General features: G+C 40.7%; 1 protein-coding gene across 4 annotated transcripts in view; it reads right to left on the bottom strand.

Annotated features, from left to right (window-relative positions):
* Nucleotides 1-3,204: 3,204 nt before the first annotated feature.
* The window catches only part of C6H4orf19 (chromosome 6 C4orf19 homolog), a 99,922-nt gene continuing 78,683 nt past the window's right edge, over nucleotides 3,205-24,443 (bottom strand). For 3 of the 4 annotated variants that reach the window (XM_043971377.1, XM_043971375.1, XM_043971376.1), the window contains 3 exons: nucleotides 20,599-20,648; nucleotides 6,129-6,182; nucleotides 3,205-5,338 (listed from right to left, as the gene is read on the bottom strand). In XM_043971377.1, the coding sequence (XP_043827312.1) occupies nucleotides 4,438-5,338; nucleotides 6,129-6,160 (933 nt within the window). In that variant the 5' untranslated portion in view covers nucleotides 6,161-6,182; nucleotides 20,599-20,648 and the 3' untranslated portion in view covers nucleotides 3,205-4,437. Of the gene's footprint in view, nucleotides 5,339-6,128; nucleotides 6,183-11,499; nucleotides 11,567-20,598; nucleotides 20,649-24,443 lie in introns of those variants that run through there. The other variant, XR_006353588.1, reaches the window with a different exon arrangement.

Genomic DNA, 24,443 nt, shown 5'->3' on the forward strand with positions numbered 1-24,443 from the left:
TCATTTTACAGATAAGGAAACTGAGGGTCAGTGAAGTGAGTTGACTTGTCCAGTCAAAGAACTAATGAATGCATCTAATTTAAAAGTGTGTTGCAGGTCTTGCTCGCATAAGTAAATAATTATTTACAAAGCAAAGGTAAATTCTATTTTGGTCATTACATATATCAAGTGATGGGGTAGCCGAAAAAGTAGAAAAGGAGTTTCCACATTTTTGTCTTGTCAAGTCATTACTATACAAATAGGAATCACTGTTTATTAAGAATAAAACTGGGGCAAAGGCTGGAAGAAGGATCCAGTCTGTACAAGAGATAGGTCATGGGATCATAGATACAGAGCAGAAGAGGCCCTAGAAGCCATCAAGTTCAAGCTCTTTCTTTTACTGATGAGAAAACTGAGGCTCAGAGGAATTGGGTGACTTGCCTAGAGTCTATAACTAGTAAGTGTGTGAAGCAGGATTGAAAGATGGGTCATCCTGACCCCCAATCCTATCTGTTACATCATGTGTCTGGAATGTGGAAATCAGACTATGGCAGGAAGGGAGTGAGTACATGTTTCACCCTTTCAACAATTATCTGATGAACAAATAACTAGTGAGAAAAAGCCCTTCCTCGTGGAATCAATTTGGATGATACATTTTTTTTTGATGCCTTATTACTCTGTGGTTTTTTTTTTTTTTTTTTTTTTTTGGTGAGGCAATTGGGGTTAAGTGATTTGCCTAGGGTCACAACAGCTAGCAAGTGTTAAGTGTCTGAGGTCGGATTTGAACTCAGGTCCTCCTAACTCCAGGACCGGTACTCTATCCACTGCGCCACCTAGCTGCCCCCTCATTACTCTGTTAATGACTGAAGAATGTAATAATATGCCTTGTTCCATGATTCTTTTTAGGGAGGGAGAAACGGTGGTGGGCAAGGGAGGAGCAAAAAATAAAAGATTTATCCCAAACATTTATTCACCATCAGCACTATTATGTGCTCCATTAAAAACACAACAGTAACTTGGATTGTGGCTACCTCAGAGTACTTGTTTTACCCATCATGGCTTGCTCAGAAGCTTTTCCTGGGTGCTTCTGCTAGCAATAAACACTTTGTCTAAGTGGTAAATAAATATGTGTTTTTATATTCGCCTGAAATTCATTCCTTTATAAAAAGAAAAATACAAACGCCTAGCCCAGTTTGCTTATGTACAATGCACAGACAAGTGTTATACCCCAAATTGAATGTGAAGATAATTATACTTGGACAAGGACATTCAAATGATGTGATTCACATCTCTAGTAATGTTACTTCATCTGACATCTCACCAAATCTTTACTTGAAGTATCGAGATGATACCCAAAGACCTGCAAACATTTGGAAATGTCTATACACTCAGGTATCAGTTGATCTAGTAGGCACATGCACCCAAGCTGCTGCAAAACCCTGCATGGCAAGAATGCAAATGAGAGTTTCTTTTCATTTTAAGGGCACCAACCTCTTTGCTGTCCTATGTCATGAAACAGATAATAGGGCAAAGCCTGATAGAGGGCAGAGTATCCTGAAATCACTATCTTGAATTCTTAGCCTTCTTAGTCTTTCTTTAGTAGTAATTGATATAAAAATCTATAACATGCCACCAAGCTACTCTTATGTCGAATTCAGAATTCCTTTCTCTTCCCCTGCAGCATTCCAGAGACATGGAAAGGACAGCCACACTATTACTGTGTTTTTCTTTGTATTCTTTCCCCTCATCGCACACTGAGGAGATAAATTCGGAGGAATCTATTTATTTATTTTTGGTGGCTTCAAATCTTCCTTCCCCATCCCTCCCCCTACTATCTGCAGAGAGGAGGCTTCTCAAAGGCACTACGGACAAAGGATTACATTAATGGAGCCTGGCCACTGGCCACCATCTGGGCTGGGAAGAGTTAGTCAGCATGATTTCTCATCTCTCTCTGTCTCTTCTTTGGATCTTTCTTTTACCTTCCTTGGCTGGGAGTGTGTAGGAGTATTAGACCCTCCAGAGACTGCTAGCCCTGAGGGAATGTTTAACAGAGCGGGGTCTGCAGTGGCTCTCTGGACCTCCTTTCCATTAAGCTCAAACTAGAAATGCTAAAGGAAATTGTGAATGTAAATGGAATCTTCTAAGCCCTTGTATATCATCTCACACTTTTCTCTCCAAAACACAAACAACCAAGCAGTGAGGAATTTGTCCAGGAATTACTTTGGGTGTAGTGTAAATTTATTAATAGGTACTCAAATGTTAAGCAATTGGTGTTTTGGGTGTCTTTCAAACATATCAAAGGATGTGATTTGTGACACTGATCCATCTAGAAGATTGTAAGCTTCTCAAAAGCAAGACCTGGGTCATTTTTCATCTTATATAGCCAGCACACAGTTTTGCACCTAGTAGGTACTTAATAAATGTTGAATCCATGAATTTCTTTCTTTCTTTTTTTTTTTTTGCAGGGCAATAAGGGTTAAGTGACTTGCCCAGGGTCACGCAGCTAGTAAGTGTTAAGTGTCTGAGGCTGGATTTGAACTCAGGTCCTCCTGAATCCAGGGCCAGTGCTTTATCCACTGTACCACCTAGCTGCCCCGAATCCATGAATTTCTAAACAAGGACTCAATGTACTTTTTACACATAGAACTATTCTGAGCAATATACCACAAGACAATTGAATAGTTAAATATATGCATTAAACATTTCAAGGGGTACACTGCTTGGGAAATTAACATTACAGCTTGTCCTGAAATACTCAGCTGTCTACATGAGAGTGACTGAGATGCACTTGTGAACCCAATCTTCTCAATAGTAGGAATTTGGGTGGTTTATTTTTAAGGTTTAAACATTTTATTGAACACTGGCATTTTGCAAAATATGTTTACAATTATAAATGCTTTACCACAAATTTGTGAGGTATATCACTGGATGTTTATAAAGTAGGATGTTCACACATATATAGGTTTTTTTAAGTACTGAAGAGTAGGAGGAAGGGGCCACACAACGTGTCAGTGGCAAAGGAAGGAAGCAAACTCAAAAAAGGGATCCCTTCCCAGGACTGGGATGATCAAATTCACTTATTCCCGCCTTCCATTTGGTGGTATTCCTAGAGCAACTTTTCTATAATTAAGTTATCTAGGTACACATACTACTTAATACTTTTCAATAATATCAAGGAGCTTTGATACTTAGATAGCTGGGGGGAAATTAGCCCTGGCCCCCTCCCTCCCTACACACACTCACACCCACCCGCACATAATCCCAGATTGAGAAGGACTATCTGGTTCAATCTGCACGTTAACAACGATCCCCTCTATTAACAAGTGGTTGGTCATTTAGCCTTTGCTTAAAGACCTCCAGCAATGGGACCCCATTCCCTCCCAAAGAATCCCCTTCCAATTTTAAATATACTTCTTTTCAGAGACTTTTCCTTACATCCAGCCTTTTGTTACTTTGCAACTCCACTCACCCTTCCTAGTTCTGCCCTCTGGGGCCGATGAACAAGTTTAAACAAAATCTGAGGGGTTAACTGCATACAGTGCTGCTATTTTGAATCCCCCCCCCTCCTTAAATGAGATAGGTATAGTAATGTGAAAAAAGTAAAGGTCAAGGTGTCTGAAATATCCCAATTGAGGGCTAATCAATTATTCATGGATTAATTCTGCTTTATGTTCAAGACTGTTCAATTTAATTAGTTCAAAAAATAGTAAATGATTTACCAATGGGCCTGATTCCTACCTGAAAGTAAGCCACGCTCTGGATATATATTAGATCCTTCCAAGGAATGCATTAACTCTTTTAGACCATGAGGATGTGATTTAAAAGATGCTGGCCCAGCGATGGCCCAATAAAGACCAGATTAGTATTTGGTAATTGATGACACTCTGTTTTTGTTGGAGGGAGAGAAGATGCTGAGATTTCATAGTTTTTTTTTTTTTCCTTTGGTGAGGCAATTGGGGTTAAGTGACTTGCCCAGGGTCACTCAGCTAGTAAATGTCAAGTGTCTGAGGCCGGATTTGAACTCAGGTCCTCCTGAATCCAGGGCCGGTACTCTATCCACTGTGCCACCTAGCTGCCCCAGAGATTTCATAGAGTTTTAAAAAGAGCATGTTTATCACTTTTCACTTTACTGGAAATGTGCCTAAATTGGGGTTTGGGGATTGGTCAGTCAGTTAACTAGTATTTATTGAGCACCTACTCTGGGCTAAGTGCTTAGGTAAGTGTTGACTCTCTCCTTCTGCACTTGATATCCCCATAAGCTTTAAGCTGGCCCAGTTTGATTTAATGCATTATCATTTTAATGACCTGAATGACAAGACTCTTTGTCCAAAAGAACTAATGTACATCCCATATTTCAGCTCACATCCAGGCAGTAGCTTACTTACCTGTAGGATCTGGCCCAATAGGTAAAGAGGAGAAACAAGTCTAGTAACTGATGTACGAGGTAACCATTTCCTTCTAGTACCCCTCTTCACCATCCTCTCCTGCGGTGGCAGCTTCGAGGGCAGCAAGGGCTTCTGCCACAGCAGCATCCTCCTGTTCAGGGCTCCAGTCACTGTCATGTTCAGACCCATCCTTACTAAAGTTAATAGTTAAGGCCTCACTTTTAATGGCTTCATTTAATGAATCCCAGCTTCTCCTTTTAGAAAAAGCCAGGTCTGAGATGTGCTCTCCATCTGCATAATCCACTCTGTCCATTAGCTCAGGCTGGAGGTGATTACTCGGAAAATAATAATTTTCATCGACAATCTGGTTTGTCACTTGCACCTCAACTTGAGGATAGTCAGGAACTGGTAGCTGTATGATGTGGTTTTGGACTCCCAACATGTGGTTACTTTCTGGGCAGGAAGCATTTTCTCCTGAAGCTTGCAAATCTCCATTTAGGATGCCTTGAGTCTCTTCTGTAGCTTGATGCATGTGATCTTTTTTCCCTGGGTCACTTTCTTTAACAAAGTGTTCAACAGGACTACCATCACTTGCAGCACTAGCCAAAGACCCACTGCCACTCTCATGGGGAGTGGTTTCTTTTCCTTGACTAAGATTGGGATTTACATTGGGTGACACAGCAGTACTGGATCCAAACCCATTGAGATTGGTGTCAGTCTTTGTCACAGAGCCACCTCCGTGATCCTCCTGGATGGGAGGTCCTCGATGATGCCAAAAAGGCTCCTGTGTGCTATTTAGTCTGTTTTTGGTCTCAGTCCTTTGTAGCTCCTCATTCTGAAGGTCATTTTTATGTGCTAGTATTTCACTGTTCTCTTTGCCCTTGAATTTGATGCCATCTTCTTCCTCCAGCTTGTAACTGTTTACTTCATTGATGTAACCAGCAGGTGGCGCATGAACTGGATCAAAGAGATAGCTGGGGGAAAAAAGTTGGGAAAAACCACAGTGGCTTAGATTCTTGATACTATTTACATTTGTTAAAAAAAAAAGCTTTATTGATGTGCTTTGTTTTTACATTACAAACATTTGTTATCACTCCTACTTTGTGAGAAGTCTCTTGTAACAAATTAAAACAACTGAGTAAAACTAATAATACAGTGATATTATCTGATACTACATGCAATGTTAATAACTTTCTCAATGCTTCATTTTTCATTAATACTAATCTAACCTTCTACCATTAGTAAGTCTTTCAATCCAGTCCAAGCTTCTCTTTGACTCAAACATACATGTCTGGATAAATTCATTTTTAGTTTGAATCAATCCATTTTGGACTAATGAAACTTAATGTGCAGATATCAGCTATGGAAAGCCTAGTTTTTTGTTTTTTGTTTTTCCTAAATTGTGTAGAAGCTACTTGGGAAATGCCGAGTTTAGTTCAAATCGTGTTCTGCCTCAATAGAATGATATTCTTAACCCATTCTGGCCAGGTAATTGAAAGGATGATTAGTTCCCCCTTCCCCCCCTACCCCCCAGCCAATTAAAGCACCACTTATAATGCTGATCAACATAATACTTTAAAAAAATAGACTGAACCTTTTTAACTGATATCACATCTATGGAAACTCCCTAGTTTATCTTCAATACACAGGTTCCTTCAGAACCTGAAAAGTAAGTGTTTCTAAATGGTACACTAAATTAAGAAACATAGCTTTCTTATGACCCCAAATTGCTCTTTTCAGATAGAAATCTTTGTTCTACTTTACCTTTGAATCATTTTACAGCACCTGCACCCCATCTGGATGATTTTTTGTTACCATCTGGAAATGAAAATGTAAAGGAGAGGGAAAACAATGAATGACATCTCAATATGAACTGAAGGGCTCTGAGGTGGTGATTATGTTGTATCTTTTCCCCAAAGACCCAAAGTTGAAGAGTCAAAAATTTATGTCTAAAATATGAGACACTCAGTATCATAAGGATTTCTTTCACTATTTATAGGTCTATAGGCAAGGATGCACTGGTAAATATTTAACAACTGGCTCTCTGAAATGTATGCTGGATACACTTTTAACTTTAATCTCTATTATTAATATTTTCTCCACTTTTTTTTTTTGGTGGGGCAGTGGGGGTTAAGTGACTTGTTCAGGGTCACATAGCTAGTAAGTGTCAAGTGTCTGAGACTGGATTTGAACTCAGGTACTCCTGAATCCAGGGCCAGTGCTTTATCTACTGCACCACCTCGCTGCCCCCTTCCATCACTTTCTTAAGTTTAGACAATCAATCAAGCTTTAATTTGTAACATTTGCTGAATTCTGTGGTATAAATGCTCAACCTACAGATGGAACAGTTGACTCTTGAGAGGTACGAACCAACTCCAGCACACTATTGTCTGTCTATTGGGACATAGATTTAGAGCTTGGAAAGACCTCATATTATCCAAACCTAGTTTTTTCAATTGTTCAAGGCCATGTGTAGAGTAAGTAGCACAACTGGGTTCAAATTCATGTCCTCTAATTCCAAATTTGGTGTTCCTCTACTATTCCACACTTCCCAGTCAAGGCATAGGAAACTCAAAAGCAGTGGTCATCATTTGGTTAAAGGTAGGTTTATCAATGCAGTTTAGCTGCAGGACCAAAAAGGACCTTGTTATTAGGCAGCTCATTATAGGGAGATCTCATGACATGGGCCTTAAGACTATACAGATCTTCAAGGGTTTACTGCTAATTTCTGTAAGTAATCCCAACAGTTAGGTGGCTATAAGTTTTCGGTTACATCATTCCCATTTCTTCCATGGAGGTGATGTTGGGTTTCCCAAGGCTTTGGTAGTTAAGTGCAAGACCTTCTGGGTCCTATTTAATTGGAAAGGATGAAGGCTCAGTGACAGACTAAATGTGTTTATCCTCTGAAGACCAGCCTAGCTAAAATTCAAGAGGATCATTACAAGATGACGATCTACCAAGAGGTGAAAGCTTTCAGCTACAGCACCTGGAAGATCTACTTTGCTACTGATGGACAGATATATATATATATTTTTTTGCTTTAAAGAAGATTGTGGGGCAGCTAGGTGGCACAGTGGATAAAGCACTACTGGCCTTGGATTGAGGAGGACCTGAGTTCAAATCCAGCCTCAGACATTTGACACTAGCTGTGTGACTCTGGGCAAGTCACTTAACCCTCATTGCCCTGGGAAAAAAAAAAAAAGATTGTGAAGCCAGATTTAGATCCATCACACCCTTTCCCCCAAGTCACTCCCCCCCCCCATTTTTCCTACACCTATTTTCCCTCTAGATCAAATACTATTCCTAACATGTACCTGAATTTTATGCTTGTGTTATTAGTAAAAGGAATTTTCAGGAATGAGGTAAATCTTAAAATTAACTTGGTACATTTTTTTGAACCAGTCTCAAATAATTCAAACATTTTGCTTTATCACTGTGAAACTTTCATACAAATTAGGTTTGTCCTTTTTTTTTTTTTTTTTTGTGGGTCTATGGGGGTTAAGTGACTTGCCCAGGGTCACACAGCTAGTAAGTGTCAAGTGTCTGAGGCCAGATTTGAACTCAGGTCCTCCTGAATCCAGGGCTGGAGCTTTATCCACTGTGCCACCTAGCCGCCCCTCATACAAACTATGTTAATTAGTGTGAGGAATTCCTGAGCTATAAACTATATACCAATGCAATTCAAGAAACATTTGTTAAGTCTACTATGTGTGTGACGCTGTCCTTGGTTCTGGTAGTTTCTGGCTACATAGTTTTCTAATTGTTTTCAGTTGCTCTTCCTATTTTAGCCTTCTAATTATCACCCCAAAGTCAATGCCATCTCATTCAGTACTCCGTCCAGAGAGGTTGGCCCCAAAGTCATCTCCAGTTCCAAGTCCAAACTTTTGGCCTCAAAGCATCTCTAACTGAGTAGCTTTCCTGGATCTACTCATAGAATTTAGCTTTCTATTTCCTGGGCACACATTTTCTCGGTCAACTTTCTTTGAGCTGCCCTTATTTAAACATTGTTCCTATTTTTAGTTCTATGTGGCATAGAGAAAAGAGCATTAAGTTTAGATTCAGAGCACCTAGGTTTGAATTGTAGCTTTGATACTTTCTACCTATGTGACCTTGAACAAATCATTTGTGTTCTCTGGGTTTTGGTTTCCTCATCTATAAAACGAGGGAGTTGGGTCTTAAGGTCCCTTCTAGCTAGAAATCTATGATCCTTAGTGCTAACTGCACTATTTTCAGACTCTTCTTTGCCCTCTCCCAATGTCAGTCAAAGGCATATTTCCCAGAATGTTCTGCCACTCTATCCATAAAGAAAGGGACTGGATACTTTAAAAAGAAACAAACAACCTCCCCCCCTTCTCCCTCATGCTGTTTATGCTTACAAGGGAAAGGGATCTCATGAATAAATAAAGTCCAGGGATAATCCCTAAACCACTTATTAGTCATTAATTTAAACCCCTTCAGGTAGAGAAATGTACTGGTTTTGTGTCCTCTCTTTGCCCCTAACTCATTCCCTGGCAGAGTGAAAATGGTCCAAATTTGGGAAACGAAAGAAAGAGAATCCAGTAGTTTGGCTAATCCATATTCAATGATCATGTGTTAAGAATTATAATTCCATATAATAAGTCTATTAATCAATTACTTCATCAATATGTTTTTATAAAGTTCAACCTGCATAAGGCTCTGGGCTAGCTATGGTGATGGTGGAGGGAAGTGTTCGAGATGGGGAAGGTGGCAAAGTATAAAATGAAGCCCATGCCTTTAATTGTGTCTCCCAAGAAGTGGGACACATGGTTGCTCAGATGCTTGTGCACATTCACACACATGTAACTAATAATACAAAGTCACAATTTATGAAACAGACAATAAGTATGAGAGGAGCTGAGGGCAGGGGACATTACGGGGTTGGAACAGGCATCTAGACATGGAACTTTATATTTGCTTAAAGCACTTTCACATACATTACCTCATTTCCAAATCAATTTCCTTCTAGCCCCTGCTTCCCACCTTTTGGCCATCTGCTCCTACTTATTCACAGATCAGTTGCTGGATAGTTAGGGTTGAGATGAAATACTGTGGAAAATCCCTTCTTGGTGCCAGTCCTGCCCCTTTCCATATCTGCCTTGTCCTTCTTTTGTCCTAGCTTTATCTGTGGGGTAAGTAGAATCCCTCCTTTAAAAGCACGGTGACTAGGGGGCAGCTAGGTAGTGCAGTACATAAAGCACCGGCCCTGGATTCAGGAGGACCTGAGTTCAAATCTGCCCTCAGACACTTGACACTAGCTGTGTGACCCTGGGCAAATCACTTAACCCTCATTGCCCCGACAAAAGAAACAAACAAAAAACAAACAAAAAAAAACTACGGTGACTACAAGAAGTGGGGTAGCTTTACTAGTTTGATGGGAGATAGGTTTCTTTGTAAAAGAAAAAGCTTGGCATCCTTCTTTGAAGGATAGCTTATCTTCCAAGGGTGTCAAAGAAAAGGAGGGCAAGAGTGGCCTTGGGAACAAACTCCCTGTTGGCTCTGGGAGTAGGTGTAAACTCACAACCTTCTCTGATCACAAGTCATGACCAAAGGTCAGGATCTGCATGGGAATGAAAGAGCTACTGGCTACCTACCTCTGAGCTGAGCCATCCCACCCAGGAAACTCCTAGAATTCTTTCTTGCGGTTGAATTGACATGTCTTCCTCTTCTCTTTTTGGGGAGACAGCCTCAGAGGAAGGGGACAAGAATTATGGTTTTCCCCCAAAGCAATGCCCTCTGCGTTACTGTTCTGGCATGATTTTATTTTTCCTGAGTTAGTTTCCTTAAAGATTTAGCTCCCTACCTGATGGGGATGTTGCAGGAGCCCTCCAGACTCCTGGGAGTAGAAGCTCTGTTCTGGCTTTCAGCTTACCTGCTTTTTTTTCGCCCCCAAACCTCCTTCCCCTCTCCCCCCCTTCTCCAGTCTACATTCCATCTCTCAATAGAAGTGGCTCTAATGTCCAAGGTTGTGTGACTTGTTCCTGAACAGGTAATGACTCATGTATTTATATTTAGCCCCCCTGCAGGGCTAGTATCTGCATTAATTCCTGCTTAGTAACCCTTCCTGAGATACTTTTATCTTTATGCCATACAAATTCAAACCTACCTCTGCTCTATTTCCAATCCACTTTTTTTTCCCCCACCAGGTAGTGTCTTCATTTCTAAATCCAAAGAGAAAAGGCTATATTTGGCAATGGGGAGTTGCATACAGGGACGACTTTTACATGGCCTATGCTAAAGTCTCGTTGTGGCAGTACACTGTACATAGTAGGCACTAAATATATTTGAGCCAAATGAACACTATTTAGACCCAGCATGTCACCTGAAAAAAAAAAAGACCACGCCTGATTGTTTTTGAACTTGGGAGAATAAAATGAACTTGGAGAGAGTAAAATGCATAGTTTCTGATTTCTTTTCATAGCTAGCTGAAAGGTGACAGTCTGTATTTAGGCACCCTGAATTTCCTTTCCCTTTGGATTATAAAGAGCAACAAGGAGTGAGGCAAAGAGCAAATCCCTCTCAATCATCACCTGGTTTGCACAAGAGAAAAGCAAATACCATCAGAATGAATGCGTTCTTTTATTTCTGGCTCTCTCTGCTTTATTCCTGTTTTTGATGGATGAAGTCTGCTCTGGGTTGTGTGGAGGCTAAATGGTAGTGAGTTTTAAGATAACAATGCTTATGCATTGTCAATTACTCATAGATGGAAGAAAAACCTGTTTTGTGGCACTGAAGATGACTGTGGGAACCTTTGGGTGCAAGCACACAGGGAAGGCACTTAGTAGGGATTTAAATGTTTTTTTGTTGTTGTTGAATCCAGTTTAACTTCGAATGGCTGAACACACACTGAGAAGACACAATGGAAGGCATGAAGGATGGCAACTTATCCAGGAGCCGATCTGCCTCTTTCTTTCTTTCTTTCCTTCTTTCTTTCTTTCTTTCTTTCTTTCTTTCTTTCTTTCTTTCTTTCTTTCTTTCTTTCTTTCTTTCTTTCTTTCTTTCTTTCTTTCTTTCCTTCCTTCCTTCCTTCCTTCCTTCCTTCCTTCCTTCCTTCCTTCTTTCTTTCTTTCTTTCTTTCTTTCTTTCTTTCTTTCTTTCTTTCTTTCTTTCTTTCTTTCTTTCAGGGCAATGAGGGTTAAGTGACTTGCCCAGCGTCACACAGCTAGCGGCTGCTTCTGAGTTTTCTGTATATGTCAGAGACATGAAAGGGGAAGAAGGGACGGAAAAAATTCATTTAAAGTCCTAACTTAAACCTAGACTTAATCTTGTCCTTGGTCAAATCTCATCTACATTGGTCAGTAGCAAGAAAAAGAAGTTGCACTCAAGAACAGAAATGTGGCTAGAGAGAGAGAGGGAGGAGAGGGAAGAGGGAGAAAAAGAGGGAGGGAGGGAGAGACAGATAGAGACAGGGACAGAGAGACAGAGAGAGAGAGAGACAGAGAGAGAGAGAGACAGAGACAGAGAGAGAGAGAGACAGAGACAGACAGAGAGAGAGAGAGAGACAGAGAGAGAGAAGGTGCTTTCAAGCTTTTGAAATAGGTCTAATTTTCAATTGTATAATTCCACGAGTCACCACGACCATTGTTCTTTTAGGAAGAATTTTGGAAATGCTATTGGGAACTTGTTTGTATTTGTAGGACACATTTTTCAGACAATGGAATTCCATATCTTTGTTTTAAGGAAACCAACCTGCTAATGTCTGAAAGACACAGGCAGGGTGGTATTTAATACTAAATCAGAGAGTAAGTCAAACAGTGGACAAGCATTCAGTGAACACCTTTTGTGTACTAAGCCCAGAGATTCCCTGGAATTAACTAATAAAATTCAATTAATTAAAAATAATGAAAATGCCTCCTTAGTACTCAAATATCTTTATGGTTAAGATTTTCCATCTCCACAGGGAAACCAATGGTTCTTAAGTCTTATGATCCTATAAAGAGGAGAGAAGAGAAGAGAGTTCCCATGCATACTTCATAGCAGAGGCAGGGCTGGAAGAAAGGATGGCTCATAACTCTAGAGCTTGAAGGAGACTTGAGGCTATTATTCAATCCATTTATTTTACATTGACCACACAGGTGGTCAGTGGCAAAGGTGGGATTTGAACATAGGAACTTTGATTTGACAACCAGTGCTCTGTTCTCTACAGATTTGTGTGTGTGTGTGTGTGTGGGGGGCAATGAGGGTTAAGTGACTTGCCCAGGGTCACACAACTAGCGTCAAGTGTCTGAGGCTGGATTTGAACTCAGGTACTCCTGAATCCAAGGCCAGTGCTTTATCTACTACACCACCTAGTTGCCCCTCTACAGATTTTTATTAGGGGTGGTGGGGAGGCAATGAGGATTAAGTGACTTGCCCAGGGTCACACAGCTAGCAAGTGTCAAGTGTCTGAGGCTGGATTTGAACTCAGGTCCTCCTGAATACAGGGCCGGCGCTTTATCCACTGTGCCAGCTAGCTGCCCCCATGACAACACTGTTATTGGCTACAAATCATCTTTGGAGTATTTTTTCTCAGTGCTTCTGATACTAAACTCCTTAGGTTCACTTTAATATCTGAGGTCAAAGAAGTGGGACAACCTAATGGTTGGGTCACGTCCCCTCTTCTGTTATCATCATGAACTCCATTTTTGCTATCAACAAATAATGTATATTAAGGACTTTCATAATATGGGCCCATGAGTTGAACAAGAGGAGGAGATAGCGCTTGATTGATTTGGGAAAACTATGCAGTATTTTTAATGATTCCCCTAAAGCTTCTCCCTGAAACAAAGGCCCATTTTCTTTAATAACAGTATTCTTTCTGGGACTTTGTACGGCTGAGAGTCACGAAATACCACGATCTTGCAAGGGTCACCCAAAGGGCAATGGAGAGGTGCGTGGTGGGTGTGTGCAGGCTGCTGCAACCCATCACAAATGAGGAATTGTGCAAGAGAAGTGGTAGAAAAGATATAATCAGAGAGATGTGTGATGGAGGAAAAAAAAAGATGGGCTGGTCATGTGAAAGAAAACTGATGGGATGGCCTTTGTGCTCCAATGGTATCCAGGCACTGTTTCAAGATCTTGGGAGACATTCCCAGCAAGTTGGGCAGAGACCCTATGGGCATGATAAGTCAGGAGTCACGCTAGGTTAGCAGGTATGGCTCCCCAGAAGGGAGAATACACTGAGGAGAGCCCAGGTCCATTGAAATAAGTCTGCTATCTGCCATATCTGGTTATTTAGAAAGAGAGTTCTTGCCTGGAAAGTTATTTCACTATATAATCTCTATGAAGACAAAAAAGTGTCATGATGAGGTAAAATGTGAAGTAGGAGATATTGGCTTTGGTCTTCTCTCACTTCCCCATTTCTCTTATCATCATGGATGCCATTCTTTGTCCCTGTTCCTCAGTGCCTGGTTTTCCTTTGGCTTTGACAACACATAGGTTCAAAGGATCATAGATTTCGAGCTAGAAGGGACCTTAGTGATCGTCTAATTTACAAAAGAGGAAAATGAGACCCAAAGAGATGAAGTGACTTGTCCAAGGTAGCATCATGAGTATAAGAGGCAGAGCCCCAATTTGAACCTGTTTTTTTTAAACTCCAAAGCCATCCCTGTACTATACTGCTTCCCAATATTTTAATAATAAGAACTGACATTTATATACTTATCTGGCATTTTAAGGTTTGTAAAGTACTTTAAGTATATTACTCTGTGTGTGTGTGTGTGTGTGTGTGTGTGTGTGTGTGTGCATGCATGTGTAAGAAGAGCTATTTTCCATTCCCCTGAAATGTGGGGGCATGGGATGGGGGTGGCGATATTGCTGACAGTAAAGTCTTTGAGGCTTGGTAAGTGGCTGATCTTTTGCAGGGAGTCCTTTTGTGGATATGGGGATTCCTTTCATGGAATAGATACTGAGGTCCATCTTCCTGCTATGAATCCTAGCAAACCTCACCAAGATGGTGGAGTGGAGCTGTGGTAGAAACCAGCCCAGGTGGACCTGTACTCCAAAAGATCAAAGACAGAGGAAGAGGACCCATTTGTATAAAATTATGTATAGCATGTCTCTTTGAAATGGTAAAGGGCAGTAAACTCATTTGGGGAAGAGCTGAACAACGACATATGGGTATAAACAGAACACTCTTGTGCCGTAAGAAATGATGAGAGTAATGGGTTCAGAGAAACCTGGAAAGACTTGAAAGAACTGATACATTGTAAAGTGAGAAGAATGAGGAAAGCAATTTGTGCAATAACAACAACATTGTAAAGAAAACAACTTTAAAAGACTTATTATAGGGACAGCTAGGTGGCTCAGGGGATAGAGCACCAGCCCTGGAGTCAGGAGGACCTGAATTCAAATCCGGCCTCAGACACTTGACACTTACTAGTTGTGTGACCCTGGGCAAGCCACTTAACCCCAACTGCCTCACAAAAAAAAAAGAAAGAAAGAAAGAAAAGAAAAGAAAAGAAAAGATTTATTATGTTAAAACAATGCAATGATGCACTGTGATTCCAGGGGACACATGATGAGCTATGCTATTTACATCCTGACAGAAATAATGGATTGGAGATGCAGAATGACACATTTTTGGGCATGGCCATTGTGGTAAATTGTTTTGTTTGATTATGCATATTTGTTATAAGAGATTTGTTTTGATTTTTCTTTCTTTTTTCTTTCCTTTCTTCCTTTCTTCCTTCCTTTCTTCCTTCCTTCCTTCCTTCCTTCCTTCCTTCCTTCCTTCCTTCCTTCCTTCCTTCCTTCCTTCCTTCCTTCCTTCCTTCCTTTCTTTCTTTCTTTCTTTCTTTCTTTCTTTCTTTCTTTCTTTCTTTCTTTTTTTTTGTGGGGCAATGAGGGTTAGGTGACTTGCCCAGGGTCACAAAGTTAGTAAGTGCCAAATGTTTGAGGCCAAATTTGAACTCAGATCCTCCTGAATCCAGGGTCGGTACTTTATCCACTGCGCCACCTAGCTGCTCCCTTGATTTTTTCTTTTAAATGGAGGTGATAAAGAAGAGAAAGAAAATAAATGCTTATTAATTGAAAAAAATGTTTTAAAAATCTACCAAATGAGGCTTCAGGATGTACTAGTTGGAAATCTCCTGCCTATGGTACAACCCCTCCTAATGACATTTTCATTTTAATGAAAGATCTTGAAGATGAAAAGCCTTAAAGAGCTAGAAGAACCAATCTTTTTATTTATTTTTAAATTTTTATTTATTTTATTTTTTTGTGGGGCAATGAGGATTAAGTGACTTGCCCAGGGTCACACAGCCAGAAAGTGTCAAGTGCCTGAGGCTGGATTTGAACTCAGGTCCTCCTGAATCCAGGGCTGGTGCTTTATCCACTGCACCACCTAGCTGCCCCAGAACAAATCTTTAACATGACAGAGTTGATTTGGGGAGAGAGGCAGGGAGGAATGGATAGTGAGGTCCATAACCGTCCAACCACATTATACATAGGTGGTCACTTGCTTTTTTGCTCATAAAGTTGTCCTCAACATTTGGGCCAATACTTTGTTTCAGTTTCATGAGGCCTCTACTGCTTGTCTACTTCATCAAAATTATGGAAGTACAGCATGATGGTCCTAATCAATACTTAATCTGTGTGGATCCTCTTTCTAGTGATGAAGACCATCAACACTGGATACCTTAGGATCAACCATAGATGGAAAGGTCCTCCCAGGTCACCTAGTCACTGAATCATGGGTATAGAACTAGAAGGGACCCCAAAAGCCATGTAGTCCAATCCTTTAAATTTACATATAAGAAAACTGAGCCCTAGAGAAGTGAAGCTTTCTAGATTTGAAATCAGGTCCTCTGACCCCAAATCTAGTATACTTTTCACCATGCCGAGATTAAGAGAAATCTATTATGTTCCAGTAGCTTTGGGAAATGATAAAAAAGAAGTCATCCTGATTCGGTAGGTAGGTAGATGCCATCAGCAGACTGTATTTTCCCACCTATCACAAAAAAGAAGCCTGGTGGACAAAACTCATCAACAGAATATTTGGCATGCAGTGAGCTCTTAAATATTTGTTGAGTTGAACTGACAGACTTTCTTCAATAAATATTTCATTCATGTAACCAGACAGTAGGACTTTCGGTCCTATGGAAGACAAGGATAAATAGCATGGTACAGTGAAAGGAGTGCTGGTATTTGGAGTCTGGGGGAACTGGATTCAAATCTTGGCTCTGCCACTTAGGGTCTCTGTGATTTTGAGCAAATTATTTCTTTTTTTCTTTTTTCTTTTTTGGTGAGGCAATTGGGGTTAAGTGACTTGCCCAGGGTCACACAGCTAGCAAGTATTAACTGTCTGAGGCCAGATTTAAACTCAGGTCCTCCTGAATCCAGGGCCAGTGCTCTATCCGCTGCACCACCTAGCTGCCCACAAATTACTTCTTTCCTAGGTTTCAGTTTACTCATCTGTATATTGATGGTGTTAGACTAGATAATCTCTAAAGTCTTCTCTAGTTCTAAATCTTATGAACTTATGAAACTTGCTTGGGGAGTTCACCTGAGGACCCTAGAAAGGAAGCCTTTCTTTTTTTTTTTTTTTTTTTTAGTGAGGCAATTGGGGTTAAGTGACTTGCCCGGGGTCACACAGCTAGTAAGTTAAGTGTCTGAGGCCGGATTTGAACTCAGGTACTCATGACTCCAGGGCCAGTGCTCTATCCACTGCGCCATCTAGCTGCCCCAGAAGCCTTTCTTAAAATAAAGGTTCTTCATATCATCTAAGTGCAAAATTCACTAGTGTAAAATTAGTCTTTTGGGCAGCTGCTTTCTCTGGACAGCTTTCCGTCTCTGTCCACCAGATGGCAGCACAGTTAATTGCTTTGTAAAGGCCTTGGGAGAAAACCCATCATAAATCGAATCAATAGTAGGACATAACAGAGAATATATTTTCTATACAGCCAAAAGGGAAAAAGGGGAGGTGACTGGACATCTCTACCAGAAAGCTCTTGCCATTCCTAAGTTTCCTAGTCTCTTTGGCCTATACTTACACCCCCATATTTTCCCTTCCCAGGCTCCCTCTCCCTTTCATCCCAATGATGGGTTGTGACCCTTGAGGGAATAATTCGATTTTCGGGATGGAAGATCTTGGATGCTGGACCTTGAGATAGATGGCCTGCTTTGAGGGGACACATCAGGACACTGCTGGTTGTAGAGAGAGACAAGACCCTAGGGAACCAAGGGTGGGATTCCACAAGGCAGGTGGGAGTGGAGGTTGGGGACAACAGAGTGGGGAGCAGGGTGAGGCTGGGTTTGGAAGGAGCTCATCAGCATGGAAGCCCATCCAGTAGATTCCTAATGATTTGTGTTACACCTGTGCTGAGTTCCAGCCTTTATTTCTACCTTTTGAGTCCTCTCAATTTCAGCAGCTCTGATTCTGCCCAACTTTTGTCTTTTCCCCTTTTTAGTCCTGGTGAGCGGCCCAGGAGGGATTACTGCCAGGCCATGATAAGACTCCCACAGGCCACCATTTTCTTTATCGCTGTTTCCATCTTTCCAAAGGTAGAGCCTAGGTCACTAAAGGTCCAGACGGGGAAGGGGTAGGGGGAAGAAGAGGCAGGTTGTTCTCTTCATTCTTCCCTAAGGTAAAATTTGGGGCAGTTTGCCTGTTGGTTTTGTCATCTGCAAGGCACCCTAAGATAGGAGGTAGCACGTGCCTGTCAAACTAAACCACCACCAGCATGACTCTCACTTCCCTTCAGATGCTGATGGAGATAGTCCAGAAGCCTGATCCCAAGAGCCCTGGGAGTGGCATCATTCAGCCAAACCTCTCTCCCTAAAATTACCAATGGTTTTTTAAATGCCAAATATAATGGCCTTTTAAATTTTTATTTATTTATTTATTTTGCAGGGCAATGAGGGTTAAATGACTTGCCTAGGGTCACACAGCTAATAAATGTCAAGTGTCTGAGGCCAGATTTGAACTCACGTCCTCTTGAATCCAGGCCCGGTGCTTTATCCACTGTACCACCTAGCTGCCCCCCATAATAGACTTTTAACCATCCTTATCCTTACCTCCATAGAATGTGAGATCTTTGAGGGCAAGGACTGCATTATAGTCTTTCTTTATATTCCCAGAGTTTTGCATAGTGCCTGGTGCATAGAAAGTGCCTAATAATACTTATTCTATTGAATGACCAATTGACTGACCATCCTATTAGATAATCCAGTAGGAAACTGGCCAGACTTTAGAATCCATCCCCCTGTACACTTTTTTTGGGGGGGGTGCAGGGCAGTGAGGATTAAGTGACTTGCCCAGGGTCACACAGCTAGTAAGTGTTGAGTGTCTGAGGCTGGATTTGAACTCAGGTCCTCCTGAATCCAGGGCCGGTGCTTTATCCACTGAGCCACCTAGCTGCCCCGCTGCTGTACATTTTTAAGAATAGAATAGTTATGCAGGATCTGTCATTCAATCTCTTGGGGCCACTATAAAATGTGGAGGGTGGATTAGATGACAAAAAAAAAAAAACAACCCTTCCAGTTCTCAAGCTGTGATCTTAGGTGGTAATGAAGATTTTTTAGAGTAGGCAAAATTCAAGGAAGCCAACTTGGAAGCCCAGAAAAGGGAGAGCTTAATTCAGGGTTATATGGTGGGCAGAACCACTACTAAATAAGAGCATCTCTGAAGAGAAATGATTGCTCTGGAATTGGAAGGTGGGCTTTGGGCCTAGAAAAAGATGGCTTCTGCTCCTGTTCTCTCTGCCTGCACTTAGCTCATACTGTAATTTAGAAGGGTGAACTGGGAAGTGAAACTGGAAATAGCTTGTAAAAGGATATAATAATAAAGAGTGAGTCCCTAGTTCAAAGCTTTGCAGAGAGGAAAATGTTATCTCCTTGAAGGAAAGAAAGATCTCTCTCTCTCTCTCTCTCTCTCTCTCTCTCTTTTTGGTCTTTGTAGCCACAATGCCTAGCATAGACTTTGAACTTAGTTGTCATTTAATAAATGAGGCTGGCCTCTTTGCTGTTCTTCACACATAACACTCTTATCTCCCAACACCAAGCATTTTCTTTTTTTAATTAAAAAAAATTTTTTTTGTGAGGCAATTGGGGTTAAGTGACTTGCCCAGGGTCACACAACTAGTAAGTGTTTAGTGTCTGAGGCCGGATTTGAACTCAGGTACTCCTGACTCCAGGACCGGTGCTCTATCCACTGTGCCACCTAGCTGCCCCAACACCAAGCATTTTCACTGGCTGTCCTCCATGTCTGGAACTCTCTTCCTCTTCATCTCTGCCTTTTAGTTTTCTTGGCTTGCTTTAAATCTCAGGTAAAGTCTCACCCCCTACAAAAAACCTTTCCTAGTCCCCTTTAATTTTAGTTTCTTTCCCTCTGAAACCACCTCCATTTTATCCTGTACATATCTTGCACATACATAGTTGTTGTCTCCCCCATTAGGCTGTGAGCTTCTTGAGAGCAGGGGCTATTTTTTGCCCTTCTTTGTAATCCCTGGGCTTAGCACAATGCCTGGGAGATAGTTGGTGCTTCATAAATGTTAGCTGACTTGACTTGTTGAATTATAGCTTACTTGAACAGCAGACACTTAATATATTTGTCGAATTAGGTGACTTGGATTGTTTATAACCCATGACTTCTTCCACTTTAAATGGCTCTGATCGAGTGTGTTTCAGCATCATGCAGAAATGTTTAATGAATTCCTACCCTGCGTAAGGCACTGTGTTGGATACTATGGAGGGTGTAAAGAAGTATGAAACATGAACGATTGTATATAACAATTTTGTACTTGTGAGTTCAGAAATAAGGGCAATGTGGAAGTGTAAATAGTAAGGAAAGGAGAAGGGGAGTGCCCAGTTGGCATCTGGGCACTTGTCCTAACTGGGGCAATGTTGCCAAATGCCTCAGTGATTCTGCCTCTGAGAACTTGATCTCTGCCCTTAATGGACTTACAATTTGATTGAAACTATGTGGAATGGATGGCTCAAGAAAAATGCAATATGTGATCATGCAGTCATGCAAAGAAAAGCTCCTAATCCCCTGGGTATTGCCAAGGAAGAAGTACTCAAGTGATGATGAAACTTTGGCTGGGATGTCTTTTGTCATATCTGTTTGAGAAGGTTTTGACAAAATCACAGCAAGTACAGGAGAATAATAAGGTTATACCCAAGGGACAGCTAGGTGGCACAGTGCACAGAGCATTAGGCCTGGAGTCTATAATTTAGTGGCAAATCAAAAGTGGGGCTTCTCTTTCAAAACATACAAAGGGAAAATGAAACAGCTTACCTGTCGGGGGGATTGTCCATTAGTTTTCTTGTAAAGTTTAATTTCCCTTCCTGTTTAAAAAAAAACAAAAAAGGTTAGATAGCATGTTTTGTGAGTTGCTGCCTTTCTATGCTTACAGTATATGCCATATTTTTTTCTAAAATTAATTAATTAATTATTTTCTGGGGGGGCGGGGCAATGAGGGTTAAGTGACTTGCTCAGGGTCACACAGCTAGTAAGTGTCAAGTGTCTGACGTTGGATTTGAACTCAGGTCTTCCTGAATCCAGGGCCGGTGCTTTACCCACTGCTCCACCTAGCGGCCCCAGAATATGCCTTACAACAAGAAAAATAGAAGACCCAGGGAAGGAGAGAGTTTGTCTTTCACAGGCCTGCTCTTATTGAAATTCTGCAAGGTCCAGAGAGGGCCATGGGAAGAAAGCACATGATGATGGGTAATAAGTATTCAAAACAACCACAAAACTCTTTTACTGTCTGAGAATGACTTCCTTAGAGGTCACATTCTGCAGTCTCAATCATCTGGAACACATCCCCAAAACAGCTTCTCCAATCCTAGCAAGGATGGTCCTTGGATGACACAGTTTGGTGCTTCTGTGCTTGGTGTCTCTTTATGGCCTGACAGAACTTACAATGTGGTCTATAGGATGCATTAAAGTGGGGAGAAAGAATGTGCACGGTAGGTAGGTGGGTATGGAAATGAAAGTGGATTAGGGCAAGAAAAGGACAGATATAGGCCTGAGGGATCAAGAAAAGCTTAAATTGGGTTCAGAGACAGCATGGGTTTTTTTCTGGACAGAGACCTAGGCTGGGAGCCACAAAAACTTGGGTTTAAGTCTGTCTCTCTGACACATATTAACTGCACTAACCTTAGTCAAGTCCCTTAACCTCCCAGGGCTCTAGGCTAAAGCTTCTTTTTTTTTTTTTTAAGTGAGGCAATTGGGGTTAAGTGATTTGCCCAGGGTCACACAGCTAGTAAGTGTTAAGTATCTGAGGCCGGATTTGAACTCAGGTACTCCTGACTCCAGGGCTGGTGCTCTATCCACTGCACCACCTAGCTGCCCCCTAGGCTAAAGCTTCTTAAACTGTGGGCCACAAGCCCATATGGGGGTAACTAAATGTGGGGGTCATGAAATTTGGCAACATTAAAAGGTTATTTATACCTATTTTACATACCTATATAGCCGGGGTTGTATAAAAATTTTTTGGGTAAAAAAGGGTCGTGAGTGGCAGAAGTTTAAGAAACCCTGCTGCTCTAGGCCATTCTCTAAGAATAAGAACAGAGATCTCTGTGGGGTATAGATCTGCACTGGTAGAAGTAATTCCTTAAAGGGAGTCAATGTGACATCAAGTGATAAGGTGGTTGTCAAGTGAAAGACTGTTTGATTTGGAGAACTCAGTTCAAAGGTTTACTGCATGTGCAAACTTGGCCCAAGTCACTTTATCACTCTGGGCTTCATTTCCTTCATTCGTAAAATAAAGGGTAGTCTTTAAGGTTGCTTTTACCTCTAAATCCTCTGAAATGAAGTCCTGTTCTCATTAGCCACTTCCATAATTTAGGAATCCATGATTTCACTGATCCAACCTTATCACTGACATCATTTGCAAACCCTCTGCCATTTAGGAGATGGTGTTCAAGGGCTGATGTGGCTAAAACGCTCATCATCCTGAAGCCAATCTGAGGATGAACCTCTTCAGGCTTAACCAGTCGGATCCTTGGAAATCAGGTATACAGCCCATCAAAGCCACATATGAAACAACCAGAAAGTTACTCAGATAACAGAGGGCATTTTAACAAAATATGTAATGGATATAGTTTACATTTCAGCAGTTCAATGGTTCCGTGAGCTTGCTGAAACAAATACTTATTCCCTCTACTATTACAACTCATTCCTACTTTCTCATCCTATGTAAGGTTTTTTTTTGTTTGTTTTTTTGGTGAGGCAATTGGGGTTAAGTGACTTGCCCAGGGTCACACAGCTAGTAAGTGTCAAATGTCTGAGGCCGGATTTGAACTCAGGTATTCCTGACTCCAGGGCTAGTGCTCTATCCACCGTGCCATCTAGCTGCCCCCTATGTAAGTTTTAATTCAAGTTCTTCCAGAGATTGTTCTCCCACAGAGTATCCAATGTGCTAGAGATATTTTGCCAGTTCTTTTTTATATGTCATGGGTAGCAGAGTACTCCTTGGGCTGTCCATCTGTTATCCTTTACTCATCCTCATGCTACAAGATCAGTTCACCTCTTTTTTCCAATCATATTTTCCTGCATAAGACATACATGTACATTTAGGAAATGGACATATTTAAGAAAATGATAAATTAATGATAAATAATGATGTTAGTTATAGTATATAGCTTAAGGAAATAGATGTTCAAAGTATTCACCACTTGTTTCTATTTTTTTTTAAAGGGTGATGTAAGAGAAGTAAATTCATTTCTATCACTCTGTACTCTTCTCATCTTCTGGTCAAATAAGCATCCAGATTTATCAGGCAATCAAAATGGCTAAATCTATTTTTGGCTCAGTTTTAAATTTCTCTTTAAAATCCATTCATTTAGGCATTTTTTTTTTTTTGCTTCTAATAACCCTTTAAATAGGTTTCCATTACTTGAAAGTAAGATGCAACTTTACCTTTTTGTCTTTCTCGGAAATTAATGTAAAGGACAAAACATTGAGCCAGATAGGGTTATTATCTTAAAATACTTATCTTCTGATTAAATGAGCATCCAGATTTATCAGGGAACCTTAAAATGGTTAAATATGCTTTGGCTCAGTTTTAAATTTCTCTCTAAAATACATGCACTTAGGCATTATTTTTTGCTTCTAATAACCCTTTTAAATTTATTTATTTTTTATTTAAATTTTTTTGGTGTGTGAGGCAATTGGGGGTTAAGTGACTTGCCCAGGGTCACACAGCTAGTAAGTGTCAAGTGTCTGAGGCCGGATTTGAACTCAGGTCCTCCTGAATGCAGGGCCGGTGCTTTATCCACTGCACCACCTAGCTGCCCCTTCTAATAACCCTTTAAGTATGTTTCCATTACTTGAAAATAAGATGCAATTTTACCTTTTTTACTTCTTGAATTAATATAGTCAGAGGACAAAACATGAAGTCAGGTAGTGTTATTATCTTAAAATATTTTAAACCAAAGGATCACATTCTAATCTCCTTTTCTATAGTCTCATCAGCATTCAAAGTATGTGCTTATGTTTGCAACAAAGGTCATATTAAGAAGAACATTTGTATAAACGTAAGAAGTAGCATGGTCTATTATGGCTAGGGAGCTAGCCTTTAAGCCAGGAAGACCTAGGTTTGAGTCCCACTTCTGATTAATACTATTTATATGGCCCTGGGCTTGCAAGTCATGACTTTTTAGAGCTCTAAGCAACTCTTAAAGACTTCAAGTTATGGAGAGGCTGACCTAAATTGGTATAGGGCATTTCCTTATCTGGGAATTCTCTATACTAATGAAATCACAGGTCTAGTTTCTATTCTTTTTGTTTTGTTTTGTTTCATTTATTTTATTTTTTGTTTGTTTTTTGCAGGGCAATGAGGGTCACATGATTTGCCCAAAGTCACACAGCTAGTGTCAAGTGTTTGAGGCCACATTTGAACTCAGGTCCTCTTGAATCCAGGGCTGTTGCTTTATCTACTGTTCCACCTAGCTGCCCCCATTTATTTTATTTTAAAAAAATAATTAACATTTTTATTTATAGTTTTGAGTTCCAAATTTTATACCTCCTTCCTTCTCTCCCCTTCACCCTCCCTGAGGCGGCAAGCATGGGCAATTATGTAAAACATTACTGTATTAGTCATTTTGTACAAGAAAACTTGAATAAAAGAAAAAAAT

Source organism: Dromiciops gliroides, chromosome 6, assembly GCF_019393635.1.
Source record: "Dromiciops gliroides isolate mDroGli1 chromosome 6, mDroGli1.pri, whole genome shotgun sequence".
In the NCBI taxonomy this organism is placed as follows: Eukaryota; Metazoa; Chordata; class Mammalia; order Microbiotheria; family Microbiotheriidae; genus Dromiciops; species Dromiciops gliroides.